The sequence below is a fragment of the Natator depressus genome, chromosome 4, assembly GCF_965152275.1.
Source record: "Natator depressus isolate rNatDep1 chromosome 4, rNatDep2.hap1, whole genome shotgun sequence".
NCBI classification, from domain to species: Eukaryota; Metazoa; Chordata; order Testudines; family Cheloniidae; genus Natator; species Natator depressus.
The window spans coordinates 27,420,237-27,434,684 of record NC_134237.1 but is presented as its reverse complement, the minus strand read 5'-3'; the positions used below and the strand labels follow the sequence as shown (position 1 = coordinate 27,434,684).

Below are 14,448 nucleotides of genomic sequence, written 5' to 3'. Positions count from 1 at the left end.
AAACCCAGGATTGCGAGTTCAATCCTTGAGGGGCCCATTTAGGGCTCTGGGGCAAAAATTGGGGGATTGGCCCTGCTTTGAGGAAAGGGTTGGACTAGATGTCCTCCTGAGGTCCCTTCCAACCCTGATATTCTATGAATTGAAAAATGCATAAAAATCACAATTCATAGATGTAGGTGTGAGTTCTAATATATCGGATGCACAATTACAACAACAGCCACGCGGCCCGGGGACAAACGAGGACGAGTGGGGGGGGGGGGTCACGTTTTCCCTCCTCCCCCGGGGAACTTTTTAGCGTCCGGCCCCTGCGGACAATTCAAACACAGAGAGACTTCGCGGGGCCCATGCAGCTGCACTGCAGACTCCCCTGCACCTGACGCTTCCTACCGCTCTGGGGCGACGGCTGCAAGCAAACGGGCAGCAGCCCAGCGCCTCGCCGGCGGAGCGATGCTCCAGCCATCGCCATAAGCGGAAGCGGCAGCCCGTCGCCCGGCCCTCAAGAGGCGGCTCCAGCGGCAGCGAGCGCGCATGCACCGGCTCGGGCGGCCGCTTTGCGGAGCGCGCTTGGCGGGACGGCGGGGGAGGACCGGCAGCGGGGGCCCATGGCGAGCGCGGTAAGGGGCGTGGAACGTTCCCGGGCAGCTCCGGGGCGCGGGGGGCTCGAGCGGGCGGCGAAGCGGGCTGCTGGGCCGGCAGCGCGCCGGGAGGCGGGAGGCTGCCGTGCAGGAGGGCCGCGTCCCAGCTTCCCCGCTGGGCTCGTCTGATCCGCACGCTCAGCAGGCGACCTGCTTGGAGCTGGGGCTTGCAAGGCCCTTGGGCCTGCTCGCGCTGGAGTTGCCCGGGGTTTTAGAGGAAGCAGGTGTTTCCCGTAAATCACAGTACCGGAAGCTGGACATCGAGGATGTCCTTACATAAGGGTCCATCGCATGCGGTTAAATTGTGCTGTTGTTCTTCCTTAAGCTTTGCGGTGCAAGCACACAGCATCGTGTAGAGTACAGCATGGACTTCATCATCTATCATTTCTGTTATGGGGGCGCGCAAAGAGCCCGGTTGGGATCATGGGTGTTTGTGTTCAAAGCCATGGTCCTGTCCCAAAGAGCTTATGATCTGAAGCCCCAGTGAGTTCAATAGAATTGCACACATGCATAAAGTGCCACCAGACTCCTTGTTACACATGCATAAAGTTATTCATGTATGTGTCTGCAGGAGTGCAGGCCTAAGCTGACAAGCAGCCTTGCACAGATAAGATCAAGGAGAAATATTCATGCATTCTTGACTCCTAAGAAGAACTATGATCATTATAAATGTGTTTGCCCCAACAGGGTAAATATGTATACATCAGTCTGGAAGGCTGGGTACATAATTAGTTGGGAAACTTGTTACTCTCATCTGCCTGTGTGGTTGCTGTGAAAAAGATTGGTATATCAATCTATCCCTCAGGGGTTCTCAAATTTCATTGCACTGCGACCCCCTTCTGACAACAAAAATTACTACAGGACCCCAGGAGAAGGGACTGAAGCCTGAGCCCGCACAAGTCCTGCTCCCTGGTTGGGGGTGCCAAAGCTGAAGCCCAAGGGCTTCGGCCCCAGGTGGTGGGGCTTGAGCTTGAGTTTCGGCCCAGGCCTCAGCAAGTCTAAGCCAGCCCTGGCAACCCCATTAAAACGGGATCACGACCACTTTGGGGTCCTGGCCCACAGTTTGAGAACTGCTGCTTTACAACTATAAGATCATCAGGTACTGTTCACGCAGTGACAATGAGTTGGCCATGTCACATAACTATTGCAAAATCTCTTGAGAGTATAACTCTACACCCTGCTTTCTTCCCCTCAACTACAACCTACATTACCAGTCTGTCTGAGTAGGCCAAACAAGTAAATGATTGCCCAGACAGTGAAAGCTTGTCCTAGCTACCAACCCTTCCAAGATAAGATGCAACTTCTACAACCGTTGTAGTGGGCTCAGCTGTAATGGCATAAACAGAAGATGATTGTGCGTTTGGAGGGCTAGCTTGATTGAATTAACGAATATACTGTTTTGATGCTAATATCTGTAATGAAAAACAAGAAAAATACAGCAAATAACCTTTTTCAATTGTTGTCTTCGGACCTTTCAGTGAAGCAACAGAAAATTAAATTTCAGCCTAATAATTTCTTAACAACACATTGATACCCTAATTTCACTTTTTAATATTCCGGGGGCCTGGATAAACATTAACTACTTATTATTTCAAGTGTCCTCCATAAAGGCTGCACTTTTAGACTGAACAGCATGTTGTAGACTGAGAGGTACTTGGAATGAGCCTTCTGCAACATCTTATCATATCTGTTGAGTTGTCTTATCCTTTTTTGCTTTTTATTTTTAGAGGTATTTATGTAGGAAAAACTAGGAACTTCTTAAATTGACAATAAAAAAAGGTAGAGGTTAATGTTTGTTCATTGAATGTTCCCAGCCAACTAGGAAAGTCTAAGTCTATTCTATAACTTTTATTTTTAAGCCTTCTCTTTATTTAAATAACCTATACCCATGCACATTTTGAAAACATTTTACTCTTAAATGCTCACATTTAATCTGAGAGAATGAATCAGCTTTCATAATGTGGAAAAAGGCTTAACTGAAAACTCCCAAGTTATTTACAGGTTAACAATTCCTCTTGTACTTTGATCCCTAGAAATTGACTAGATTTCCTGGCAAACTTTCAGGGGTTTAATCAAAGCACTAAGCACTGCAAAGCAGTGTAACTTGTTGGTTTCTATGCAGCTGCTTTCCCAGAGTTAATATATCACATATATTATATGCATACACACAATAATGCAAATAAACTAGCCTTAAGTTTGTGAAAAGGGCTGGGAAAGAAGTAACAAAGGCTTTTAGCTTGGGGGAAATTGATTGTAATGACTATTCCAGTATAAGGTAACTATTTTTGGATAGCTCCCCATGTTGGCACTTTGGAATAATTACTCTGCTCACAAAGCAATAGCTATAGCTATGCCAGTCAATTTCCCTGTGTAGACAAGGCCTTAAATTCAGCTTCAGAATTCATTAGAACAGGCCTCTGTGTTCTGTGGCAAGCTATTGCATGTAGCATTTTCCTGAAAAAGATGCTGTCTTGTGTGGTTAAAAAGGAGAATAATTTAAGTTAACAGATGTACTACCTGCATAAGATTTTTCCATAGCTCCTCAGACAATGGAACTGGAGCTCATAAGACTTTTTTAGAAAGGGAAATCTAAGAGCATTCCAGATCCTCATTCTCACAGGACCCAGTTCTGCTCTTGGTGATATGGATGTAACTCCTATGCTGACTTTCTCAGTTGGAAGTGCATCCATGTAACTGGAGGCAGAATTGGAGCCATTGATTCTAAAAAATGTTGTTTTCAAGAATCTAAGTTCTGTTTATCTTCAAAATGTTTCTACCCTTCTTAATTGAAAAAGAGAGCTTCTCTAGATAAATAAATGCAGTGTGGTTTTAGGATGAAATTCATCTGTGATGCTGAAGCCTACACAGAGCCTTGGTTGTGGGCAGTTCTGCTGACAGAGTGGTCACGCAGAAGTATCTGTGCATCCCCTATACATTGCATAAAGGTTCTCTGTGCTGGCCACATATAGTCCGCTGTAGAAAGCCACAATAGGAGCGGGCTGGGTGTGGGGCAACAGATTGACCTCTGTGTTGATCCAAACTCTTATGTGAGACAGATGGCTTAACTAAATTTTCCAAGTTTTGTAATCTTGATTGTGTGTACTGCTGGCACTAGCTACAGAAAAATACCATGTGCCTCACATAAATGCTGATTGTTTGTTTATTTTAAAATGTCACTAGCATTATCTAACATTCTTCATATGGCACCCCCCACCCCCCTTACCACAACCCGTACTGTCTTCAAAGTACTAAAATAACACTTTAAGTCCAGATCTGGTGGTTCTTGTTTAAGTTCCTGAAAGCAAATGTAGGGCAACTGTCCCTTTTGTTCTAAAGTCATTGGGAGTTGAGGGTTGGATCTCACCCATAACTTCATATCTGGGATTATTTCCAAAAAATAGTAGCCTTTCTTTTCTTTGTTCCCTCCACTGAACAAGAATTATTATAAATGAGCAGTGCAATAACTCTGTTCTTCTTCCTCATTTAGGTTATTCAATGCAAGGCTGCTGTTGCCTGGGAGGCAGGTAAACCACTCTCTATAGAAGAGGTGGAGGTTGCACCACCAAAAGCACATGAAGTCCGTATTAAGGTAACTTAAGCAAATGTTTATTGCTCGCTTTACAGTTTGTATTTTGGGAGGCCAAATAATAGAGGTGAATAATTTGTTTGCCCTTGTAGGACAAAAATGTTGAATTTACAGAGTTTGTGTTATCTGTTTGTTTGAAACCTAGGTCAGACTCGAAAGAAAAGGATGGTGTCTGGTTTTTGGGATGGCATAAAATGAAATGGCTGCTGGTCTGAGGCCTAACACTTATTTTGATCTTGGGCCAAAGCCTAAAAATCACTGCTATTCTGAGGGATCAGTGGCCATTTTAAACCGTCTGAGCGAGAAAAATGTGCTTTATCCCAATGGAAACCTCATCTCATTTATTTATTTTAATTTTTCAAATTGTATGGGACATTCAGTGCTAGCCATTTTAGGTCATAATTTATCAGACCTTAAACTCATCACTGTGATTAGCATCTTGCACGCTCCAGATCTTCACTTCTGATTCTAATGACTTCTAATAGGCAGTATCTCCCAAACTAATATATAGGATGCAATGTGCCTTGATGAAAAGAGTCCACATGAGGTCCTGTGTGCTGCTTAAGACTTCTATTAAGAACTTACATTGGATTTTTGAGTGCTTATAATGTTATATGGACCCTTTGTACGGGGTGATTTTTTTCACTGTTGGAGATTGATCCCATTTGAAATCTGGGGTACCACATTGTTTTCAAATGGCATAGAGCACTGGCTTTAGCAGATCTTGAGCCAGCAGCTGCCAATTTCATGTCCGAACTGAAGAGATGAGAAACAAAGAGAGATCAAAGCAATGTGATTATTTTTTCAGGTCCAGTATCTCTTGTGAGTTGTCGGAGCTAAAAACACTTTGGTTAAACTACTACAAAAGACTTCAGAATCAGTGAATTCATCCTAGCATTAGTCTTGGATTACTGACCAGGAAAAATATTTCAATACCAGTTATCTCTTTAGATTCTCCTTCATTACCTCCAGAATATTTCAGATTATAATATTCCTTTAGGTGGTTGCCACTGCAGTCTGTCACACAGATGCCTATACGCTGAGTGGTGCTGATCCTGAGGGGTGTTTCCCAGTGATCTTGGGTCACGAAGGAGCAGGAATTGTGGAGAGTGTTGGGGAAGGAGTAACTAAATTAAAACCAGGTAAGAAAACATTTGGTCTTCACAAGCGCTTTTTCTAGTTTCTTTGGAAATCTTGCTTCAATGGAATAAATTGCTCAGACTTGTCCACTGAAAAGCAGAATTGATGAGCTGCCGTGATGGGATTTTTTGGGCTACACCTGCTTAAAGTTTTCCTTCATGCGGGTGGTCCAGTACTAACCTAACTAATGTGCTCTTGGTTTACTGTTCAGAAGAGAATAGTTTACAGGGTTATTATGTAATACTTTATGAAGAAACTATTTGAATTCAGTTTGTGTTCTACAAGTGTCAGTTGTTTTTAACCAATTGAACAATTAAAGATAACAGCTGTCTAAATACGCTGGTTTTTCCATATAGGTTTTACATCTTTGTTCCTATTTGTTCTTGTTTAACTTTAGATGGAAACTGATCGTTTACTCAGACACGAGATGAATCAGGGTTTTTTATACAACGCACTTTGCAAAACCTGTACTTTGTCATTCTATATTTGAAAGCATTTTGGAGACTTCAAATGCACAAATAAGAATGCATGAATTATTGCCCCCATTAAAATTTCATAGTATTGACCATGTTACATTTGACCACATATCAAATGTGTGTATGTTCTGACATACTGTCCTTTCAGTCTTTAAACAGCTAGTCATATGAAATGTTTCTCTCGTTATGTTCTCTAGGTGACACAGTCATCCCACTGTACGTCCCACAATGTGGAGAATGCAAATTCTGTTTGAACCCTAAAACCAATCTCTGCCAAAAGATAAGGTTGGTGCACTTTTTTTCTTGATACACACAGAATAATAATTGTTCAGTGTACGCTTCCTTTTGTAACAAAGTTAACTGAATTTGTATCAAATTGTTCTGAATTCAGGTAACATCAGATCAAATGCAGAGCAAGGTCATTTAGTTGGAAAGATGCATGTTTTAGGTTTGTTATGCAATACCCATTTTTTTTTCCCCCCTCCTTTCAAGGCTTAGCAGTAGTGGTTTTTTTGTTGTTGTCGTTTTTTCTGGCCTTGCTTAAATTCACTTCTTTTGTGTGTGGCTGTGATACTATGCCACAAATACTATCATTTGTCAGGGTATCTAGTAAGCAAGGATGTATTCAAAATTCTGTTTGATTCAAGTGGTAATTTATCGTAGAAAATTATTGCCCTTTGAATGGGGAAAAAACAACTCTCTGTGGTCAATATCTTCAACCCAAGGAACAAGTAGTTCTCCCTTTGTAAACAAGAATCACAGTCTGTTTTCTACACTTTAAAAGGTCTTTGTCCTAAAATGTGATGCACTTCAGTTAGCCTTTGCTAAGTAGTCGCATGTTTAGATCTCAGTCATGTAAGCCAGTGGCTCTCAATCTTCCCAGACCACTGTACCCCTTTCAAGAGTCTGATTTATCTTGTGTACCCCAAGTTTCACCTCACTTAAATTACTTGCTTACAAAATTGGACAAAAATACAAAAGGGTCACAGCACACTATTACTGAAAAATTGCTCACTTTCTCATTTTTACCATTAGATAAATCAATTGGAATATAAATATTGTGCTTACATTTCAGTGTGTAGTCCATAGAGCAGTATGAACAAGTCATTGTATGAAATTTTAGTCTGTACCGACTTCGCTAGTGCTTTTTATGTAGCCTGTTGTAAAACTAGGTAAATATTTAGATGAGTTGATGTACCCCCTGGAAACCCTCTGCGTATCCCCAGGTTGAGAACTACTGATGTAAGCCACTCAGCCAGCAGCAGAGCTCCAGCAGTAACAGTGGCTACCATTTTAGCAGACCCAGATTAAATCGCAAGTAAACACTAGCATGACCTCATAGTTTCCATTCATGCCTGTCACAAAACCACTGTCCACTGTGATGGGATTGGCAGAGGCTGCTCAGCAGAGACTTGGGGTATATCTACGCTGCAATCACAGGATGTGATTGGGTTTTTTTTAAAGCTCATCTAAACGTACCCAAGCTAGCTTGAAAAGCTAGTTTACCTGCCTAGAGGCACGTACTGCCGTGGCTTCAGTAGCAGTGAAGCCACGGCAGTACGTGCCTCTAGGCAGGTAAACTAGCCTGCTCAGAACCCTGAGTAGCTACTTGGGTGACTACCCCTTGCTGAAGCCTGGGCTGCCTCAGCTTCACTGCCCGGATACCCAAAGTAGCGTGATTAAAACTAGTTCAGGTATAAGTGCACAAATTGCAAATCACACCCCACGATTGCAGCGTAGGCATACCCCGGGACTAAAAGGAGAGAGGATACAGTGGGGCAGGACTGGGGTGTGTTAGAAAGGTCAGTTATGGTTTATATGCAATGTGTGGTTTCCTGAATGTCTGTGTCAGAGCACTATTAGGTCCTGCTTTATCAAAGCACTTAAAGTGCTTACGTCCCACTGAAGCCAAATGCATCGTAAGAACTTCGATGAATTCAGGCCTTGGAACCTGATCCAAAGCCTGTTAAAGTCGGTAGAAAGACTGCAACACGCCTGTCGTCTCTAACTTTCGTGAACTCAAGTTTTACTTAAATGTCTTCAAAATTTTTACTCTGCGGGTAATCATGTAACTAAATCTCCATGCACCGTTCAGGAACTGTATCACTTGGTGAAAATTAACAGTCACTTCCTAGACACTCTCCTGTCACTTTCTGTGACACTGTATTAAATATCATTTGTTGTACTGTGTTTTTTCAGAGTTACCCAAGGAAAAGGACTGATGCCTGACGGTACCAGTAGGTTCACCTGCAAAGGGAAGCAGATTTACCACTTCATGGGGACTAGCACCTTCTCTGAATACACCGTTGTAGCGGATATCTCTGTGGCTAAAATCGATGCTGCAGCTCCTTTGGATAAAGTTTGCCTGTTGGGCTGTGGAATTTCAACAGGTTACGGAGCTGTCCTCAACACTGCCCAGGTATGGGATCTAGCTGATCACTCTCTCTCCCCCATACCTGTGGCTAATGACAGTAAAAGTACTGTAATGAAAATCTGTTAAGGTTGGGCTTGGAGAAAGTAAGACCAGAGGAACAGCCACTGAGTGGGCAGAGGGAGAAAGGACATGTGCTCACCACTTCCTTCCTTCCTCTTCCATTGCCAAATCTGACAAGGAGCGGGACCAAGTAGGAAACAGGAAGATTGACCTGGGCTTCCCACCTGTTTAGCCTCAGCAGACGAAGTCAGATCAAAAACCCTGTTTCTCCTTCTCCCAGCTCTCTTTGTGCAGAGTGGGGTAGAGGAAGCATGTCTTGATGGAGGCAAGTGGCTGTGGCGAGGAGCCACCTTGAACTGTTCAGGAATTTGTTTGTGGATGGGTATTATTGGTCAGTTGGGGTTACCTTATAGTAAGGACAGACTTGTACATATTGACAATGTTGTAAAGTTGCTTTAAATATTCCCTTTGATACAGTGATCTCTGCTTCCACCTGTTCTCATGCTACCATCCTATTATGTGGCAGGTGCTCCCGCTTTGTTTGGGGGGTGCAGGCTTCCCACTGTTCTAGCCATTACCGAGCCATTACCCACCTTTTGGGTAAGAAGTAAACTTAGCCCAATACAGCCCTTCAAAAACAATTGATAAAAAAATCTCTGGCATACTTCCCTACATCTGAGTGATGATGACTTGCAATTTTGGATTTTTGTTCTCTATTTTTCTTAATATATAAATAATCTGTATTTCTCATACATGTGGAAGGATGTGTTTTTTCTTTCCTCCCTCCTGAACAGATTTCTCTTGCTCTGTTAGGTGGAACCTGGTTCTACCTGTGCTGTCTTTGGATTGGGAGGAGTTGGGCTGGCAGTTATTATGGGCTGTAAAGTGGCTGGAGCTTCCCGGATCATCGGCATTGATCTCAACAAAGATAAATTTGCCAAGGCTAAAGAGTTTGGAGCCACTGAGTGCATCAACCCTCAGGACTTTAAGAAGCCCATACAGGAGGCGCTGGTTGAGCTTACTGATGGTGGAGTGGACTACTCTTTTGAGTGCATTGGGAATGTTGGTGTCATGGTAAGCGTGCACACAGCAGTACTGAAAGGGAAGTTTAACTACAACTTGGGATAGTTAATAACCTTAAAAGAAAGACAAGCTCCTTTCTGTTTACAAGGGAGTATTCTATCATTTCTTTTCTGTTGAGAGTAGCCTGGTAATTCTTATATAGTAGACTAAAAGGGTCCATTTCAACCAATCCTAATTATAAAATGAAAGACAAGTCTACTGCTTAGGTGGAAAACACAGCTCCTTTATGTTCTAAAATATAATTATGGAAGAAAATTAGTCATGCAAACCTTAGCAGAGCTGAAAAACAAAATATCAGCAAATAGACTCCCTGTGACTTCACATTTTCACCTTTCCTCCCACATGACAAACTTAATACCCTAATTACAATATTGCTAGGTGGAATGTTTTCCTAATTCTTTCAGTAACAGTGTAGACCAGCTTGTTCTTTCTAAGTACAATCCAGCATCCATTGAAATGGACGGACTCCATGTGGGAGATGGGAATGCACTATAAGTGTTTTAAAAACAAAAGTGTGGGGCAAGGTGTAGGAATATTGGCCATTTTACCAATTAAATTATATATACTTGTCAGAATTTTTTTCTTAACTAGATACAGCATCGCTGACATGCTCAATAATGTTAAAAAAATGAAATCTCTGTGGGGCTATATAGCATCTATATAAGAGATGCTTCTTAGCAGTGATTAGCTTTCTTTCTGTTTGAAGAGGGCTGCCTTGGAATCCTGTCACAAAGGCTGGGGAGTCAGCGTGATAGTTGGAGTAGCTGCTTCTGGTCAGGAGATCTCTACCCGTCCCTTCCAGCTAGTAACGGGTCGCACGTGGAAAGGAACTGCCTTTGGAGGTAACTTTCTGGCACACTGATGATCTGTCTACTAAAAGAGGGATAAAGTACTGTCTTCCTCTGTGGTTGTACAAGAAACTGGTTCCTATCAAGTCATTCTTAATGAACACTACACTAGCTTTTCAAATATAACCTTTTATAAATAAACTAGTCCCCCATAGACAAGCTGTGAATGATCATCCTTCTGTTGCATATTATGAATTTAAAATGCAAGTAGCAGCCATAAGGGGAGAATTTCTTCTGTGCAGTTCTATAGCTGTATCATGGTTGAGGTGCAAATAACAAGAGCTGCTCACCTGGGAAATGGGGAATAATGTAAACATGTTTGTGTAAGTAACTGCCCTGTTTAATCACTGAGCAAATGGAATTGTTGAGCTCTGTTGTGAGGATGCACAGCTGGTGGAGAGGGGGCTGGTTTTAGACAGTAAAAGGGGATCCTTTAAGAAGAAACTGTTTAGACATAATTCAGGAATGAAAAGCTGCTGGAGTCTTCACAAAGTGCCACTTTTATACAACTCTTTTCCACGCATACAAAACTCTGCTGTGGTCTAGTTATAAAATACATAAATGTAGACCAGGAAGAGGGCTGAGCACAGTTTTCTGAGGTGATCTCAGCTAGACATTGAACACACATCCCTGCAGTGAAAGGTAATGCACTTTGCAAATGAGGCCTTCCATTTTGACTGGTCATTTTAGCTGTACTCTTGCATTCTTTACTCTAGTGTTATTCTACAGGCAGATGGGTATGGATATTATGACATGATCCTAGGATCTCTCTCATACCAAGAAAACTGAGCTTTAATGATTAATACTATTGAGGGGTAGGGTTGATTATATTTTATTTCTTACCTCTACCCTAGTATGGTTTTGATTTACTGGGGGGGAAAAAAAGTTTGTTTGTTTTTTCAGGTTGGAAGAGTGTAGAGAGTGTACCAAAGCTGGTGGCTGAATACATGTCAAAAAAGATCAAAGTTGATGAATTTGTGACTCACACGCTGCCTTTTGACAAAATTAATGAGGCTTTTGAACTGCTGCATGCAGGCAAGAGGTAAGTTTAAATGTCTTATGTCCATAACATTGAATAGCTTAATAAGAGTTTGTAGGCCAGTGCTATGTTCCTCCTCTCTAGCTACCTGTTGTTCTGACACCCGCCCCATGCATCCCCTTTGTGTTTCAGATATGGTGTGTGAAGTACTATGCACCAAGTATGTTCATGCACACCTAGAGCAACTAATTGCTCACCCTGTTTCTAGGTCAGTGCTGCAACATCAGCTTCTGTTTTGGGTGGGGACAGGGGAAAGGCAAGGAAAATAAATTACAGTGTTGGTGTCTGAGCAGAGGAGGAAACAAAGAAAGTGGGAAAAGAACTGTAGCCATAAAGGACAAATTTTAAAAAGTTAACTTCAAGAACCAGAATAAAAGTAGAGACTGAGAAGGAAACAAAAGAAAGTACTTGGATATTAAAATCCCAATGAAACTTAATTCAGACCAATTAGCATTATTTTAGATTACACTTGAACCTCAGAGTTAAACTGAGTCAGCTACCTTCCCCATTTGGAACTGGAAGTACACAATCAAGCAGCAGCTGACAAAAAAATAAACAAACAGCAAATACAATACAGCACTGGTAAATGTAAACGACTACAAAAATAAAGGAAAAGCAGCGTTTTTCTTCTGCATAATATTTCAAAGCTGTATTAAGTCAATGTTCAGTTGTAAACTTTTGAAAGAGCAAAATTTTGTTCAGTTATGAACAACCTCCATGCCTGTGTGAGAACTGAGATTCTACTGTACTCCAATAGAAAGTTTGAATTTCATGTTCCTCAAACAAAGTATCTTAAATAATTGGCTGATAGCTAGGTTAGATTCAGTATTAACAATCATCTGGTAGTGGGCTGTTAACATCCAGTTTACATTTATTAACATGCTGGATTTGTTCTGCCCTTATCTTGTTCACCAATGGATTTTTTCCCCCTCTCTAACATGAGACTGGAGGCGGAACTAAAGAACCTTCAGTCACTGGCTATGTGACTTAACTCTGCCCATGTTATCCTGCCTGGAGTTTCTTCTCTGCTCAGGTAAATGGCAAGATTGTGCTTCTGTTGGCAAAGCAAGCCTCAGCTATAGCAATAAGTAAATTCAAAAAACACTTTTCCTCAGGAAAGGCTAACAGGCTCTCGTTGAGCTTGGTGCAAGCCTGGAGGAAAAAACATGAACGTTATTTTCAGATTGTGAATCAATGCAGGAGCAATTCTGCCACCTGGTGAATACCAAATGACATATCACAAAAGCATAATATACAGTCCAGGATCTGTTCCAGTCATAATATATCCCTGGCAACCTTTGTGAAAGGGATGGTCTGGTTCTCTCCCTATAAAGCAAAGGCTGGATCTACTCATGGATTTTATATAACATTTCTCTTTGCATGTGAAGGAGAAGAAAGCCTGCCCATAGACCCAATGGCAGAATCCATAGCTGTGACTTAGAGCCTAAGAAGGTTTAACTCAAAGGAAAAGGCAACATCCAGTTTCAGTCTTAGAAATAGCATTAAGTTTGGTTCTCCAAGCTGATGATGAGTTCCATGCCTGTAAGTCAAAGGCCAGATGACTGGGAATTCATCAGGATAGTAAGTAAGAGCTTTAAATCCAACTCCTAACTGAATTTCAAGGCAATCTATACAAAATAGCTATCTTTCCCCCTAGAAATAGAATCCGGATTAATAAAGGGTCCAGGTCACTTACCTATTAAGAGCATGGATAAATGGAGAAGGGAAAAAAATCAATTGGTGGACATGATAGGAATCAGACGAACATGGTGGTCTCTTTTTTTAAACTAGTAATTACATTTTATATTTTCTAACACTGACAACTGCAGACACGGCATTGCCCACACAAATTTTACCCAATTAACTTGTAGGAAATGAGACTTAAAACCTATCCAATTTGTAACTATTTAGTGCACTTCTGTGCTCATGTGAGCAGCCCCTAAAATTTAAATAGTAAAAGCTGTTTTAAATTCAGGCTGGGGCAGAAGAAAATACATTTAAAGCCATCCATTTGAGTCAGTTGACAAAAGGTCAAATACTGAAAATTGACTTTAGAACTTGTATAGTTTTTTTTTAAATAGTCTCAAATCTAAATTTTATGTGGAAGAACATATTTACATCTTTGAAGTAAGCATTTAAAGGGTATGACATAGGGAACTGAAGACATTAACCACCATGACTGACCAGTTTCTCAACTTAGCCGATAATTTTAAAAAAGGAAATATTCGCTAGAGGGGATGGGAGGCTTGCTCTTAGATGAGATGTAGGCTTAAGTAACATTTCAGGAACAGTGGTAAAAGTCTTATTGATACCCATTTTTGTCTTTTTTCAAGCATTCGATGTGTCCTGAAACTTTAAGGATCCCGAAGATGGAACCTGCCAGTCTTAGCACTGTGCTGTGTCTACTAGTTAATGGAGCTTTTTGAAGAGGTGTAGGATCAGCTGGAGAGAAAATTCAGTTGTGATGGGAAAACTATCTGCTTTAGGATCATAGTCTCTATTAAATCATAGGTAACCCGATCTCAGATGAATGATAAATACTAAATCCAGTTATGAAACTAATGCTGGTTGTGGTCATGAAATTAATGTTTTATTCTATACTAGTCACTCCTGAATTCTGACAGTGCCAAAATCTTTAAAGCTGCTTGATAGGTTTTTTTGTAAACACCACTTAAACTTTCATTCCTTTAGTCATTAATTTGTTTTCTCTAGTTCTAAAAAGTTATTAGGTGGAGCACGTAAGACCTAAAAGTCTGTGGGTTGCAGATATGCATAGAGGAACTCCCTCCCCATGCAAAATGGGATGGGGAGAAGACCCAGCTGTTATCTGCAGCAGCTTCCTAATCCTCATGTTGGGGGATCTTCCTGCAGTGCTCATCAGCAGTAAAAGTTAAATGTTGCAGTTAAGCTCTCCCATTGCAAAGAACCCCATGGATGAAGGGAGTATATTTACACTGTTTTATTAGTTCAGAGCTAAGTTTTTTTTTCAAACCACAGCCACTAGATTCTTATCATGGGAAGCTTAGTTTCTGCAGATGATTGAACTGCCAGTGAAATACTGCACTACAGGCTGAAGCTGACCTTATCCTAACTATCTTTCATAGTACAGGCTAAGGAGAAAACTCTGAGCAAACTCCTGTCCTAACGTAACTGCTGTGGAAGCCCGGGGCACTGGAGAGGGTGATTTAAATCAAGGCCCAACACCTA

The 14,448-nt window shown here is 41.5% G+C and overlaps 1 protein-coding gene across 1 annotated transcript; it reads left to right on the top strand.

Annotated features, from left to right (window-relative positions):
• The first annotated feature begins 377 nt into the window (after positions 1-377).
• LOC141986290 (alcohol dehydrogenase class-3) lies at positions 378-13,761 on the top strand. Its single transcript, XM_074950661.1, has 9 exons — positions 378-614; positions 4,123-4,224; positions 5,222-5,363; positions 6,035-6,122; positions 8,037-8,256; positions 9,085-9,345; positions 10,061-10,196; positions 11,106-11,244; positions 13,575-13,761. Exons 1-9 carry the CDS (start codon positions 603-605, stop codon positions 13,597-13,599), a joined length of 1,125 nt encoding a protein of 374 aa, XP_074806762.1. The 5' UTR covers positions 378-602; the 3' UTR covers positions 13,600-13,761.
• Positions 13,762-14,448: the final 687 nt, after the last annotated feature.

What these genes read in the sequence shown, in the direction of transcription:
- LOC141986290 (XM_074950661.1), top strand. An exon ending in CACATGAAGTCCGTATTAAG is followed by an intron (nt 4,225 to 5,221) that starts GTAACTTAAGCA and finishes ATATTCCTTTAG; the next exon opens with GTGGTTGCCACTGCAGTCTG. An exon ending in CTGTCCTCAACACTGCCCAG is followed by an intron (nt 8,257 to 9,084) that starts GTATGGGATCTA and finishes TTGCTCTGTTAG; the next exon opens with GTGGAACCTGGTTCTACCTG.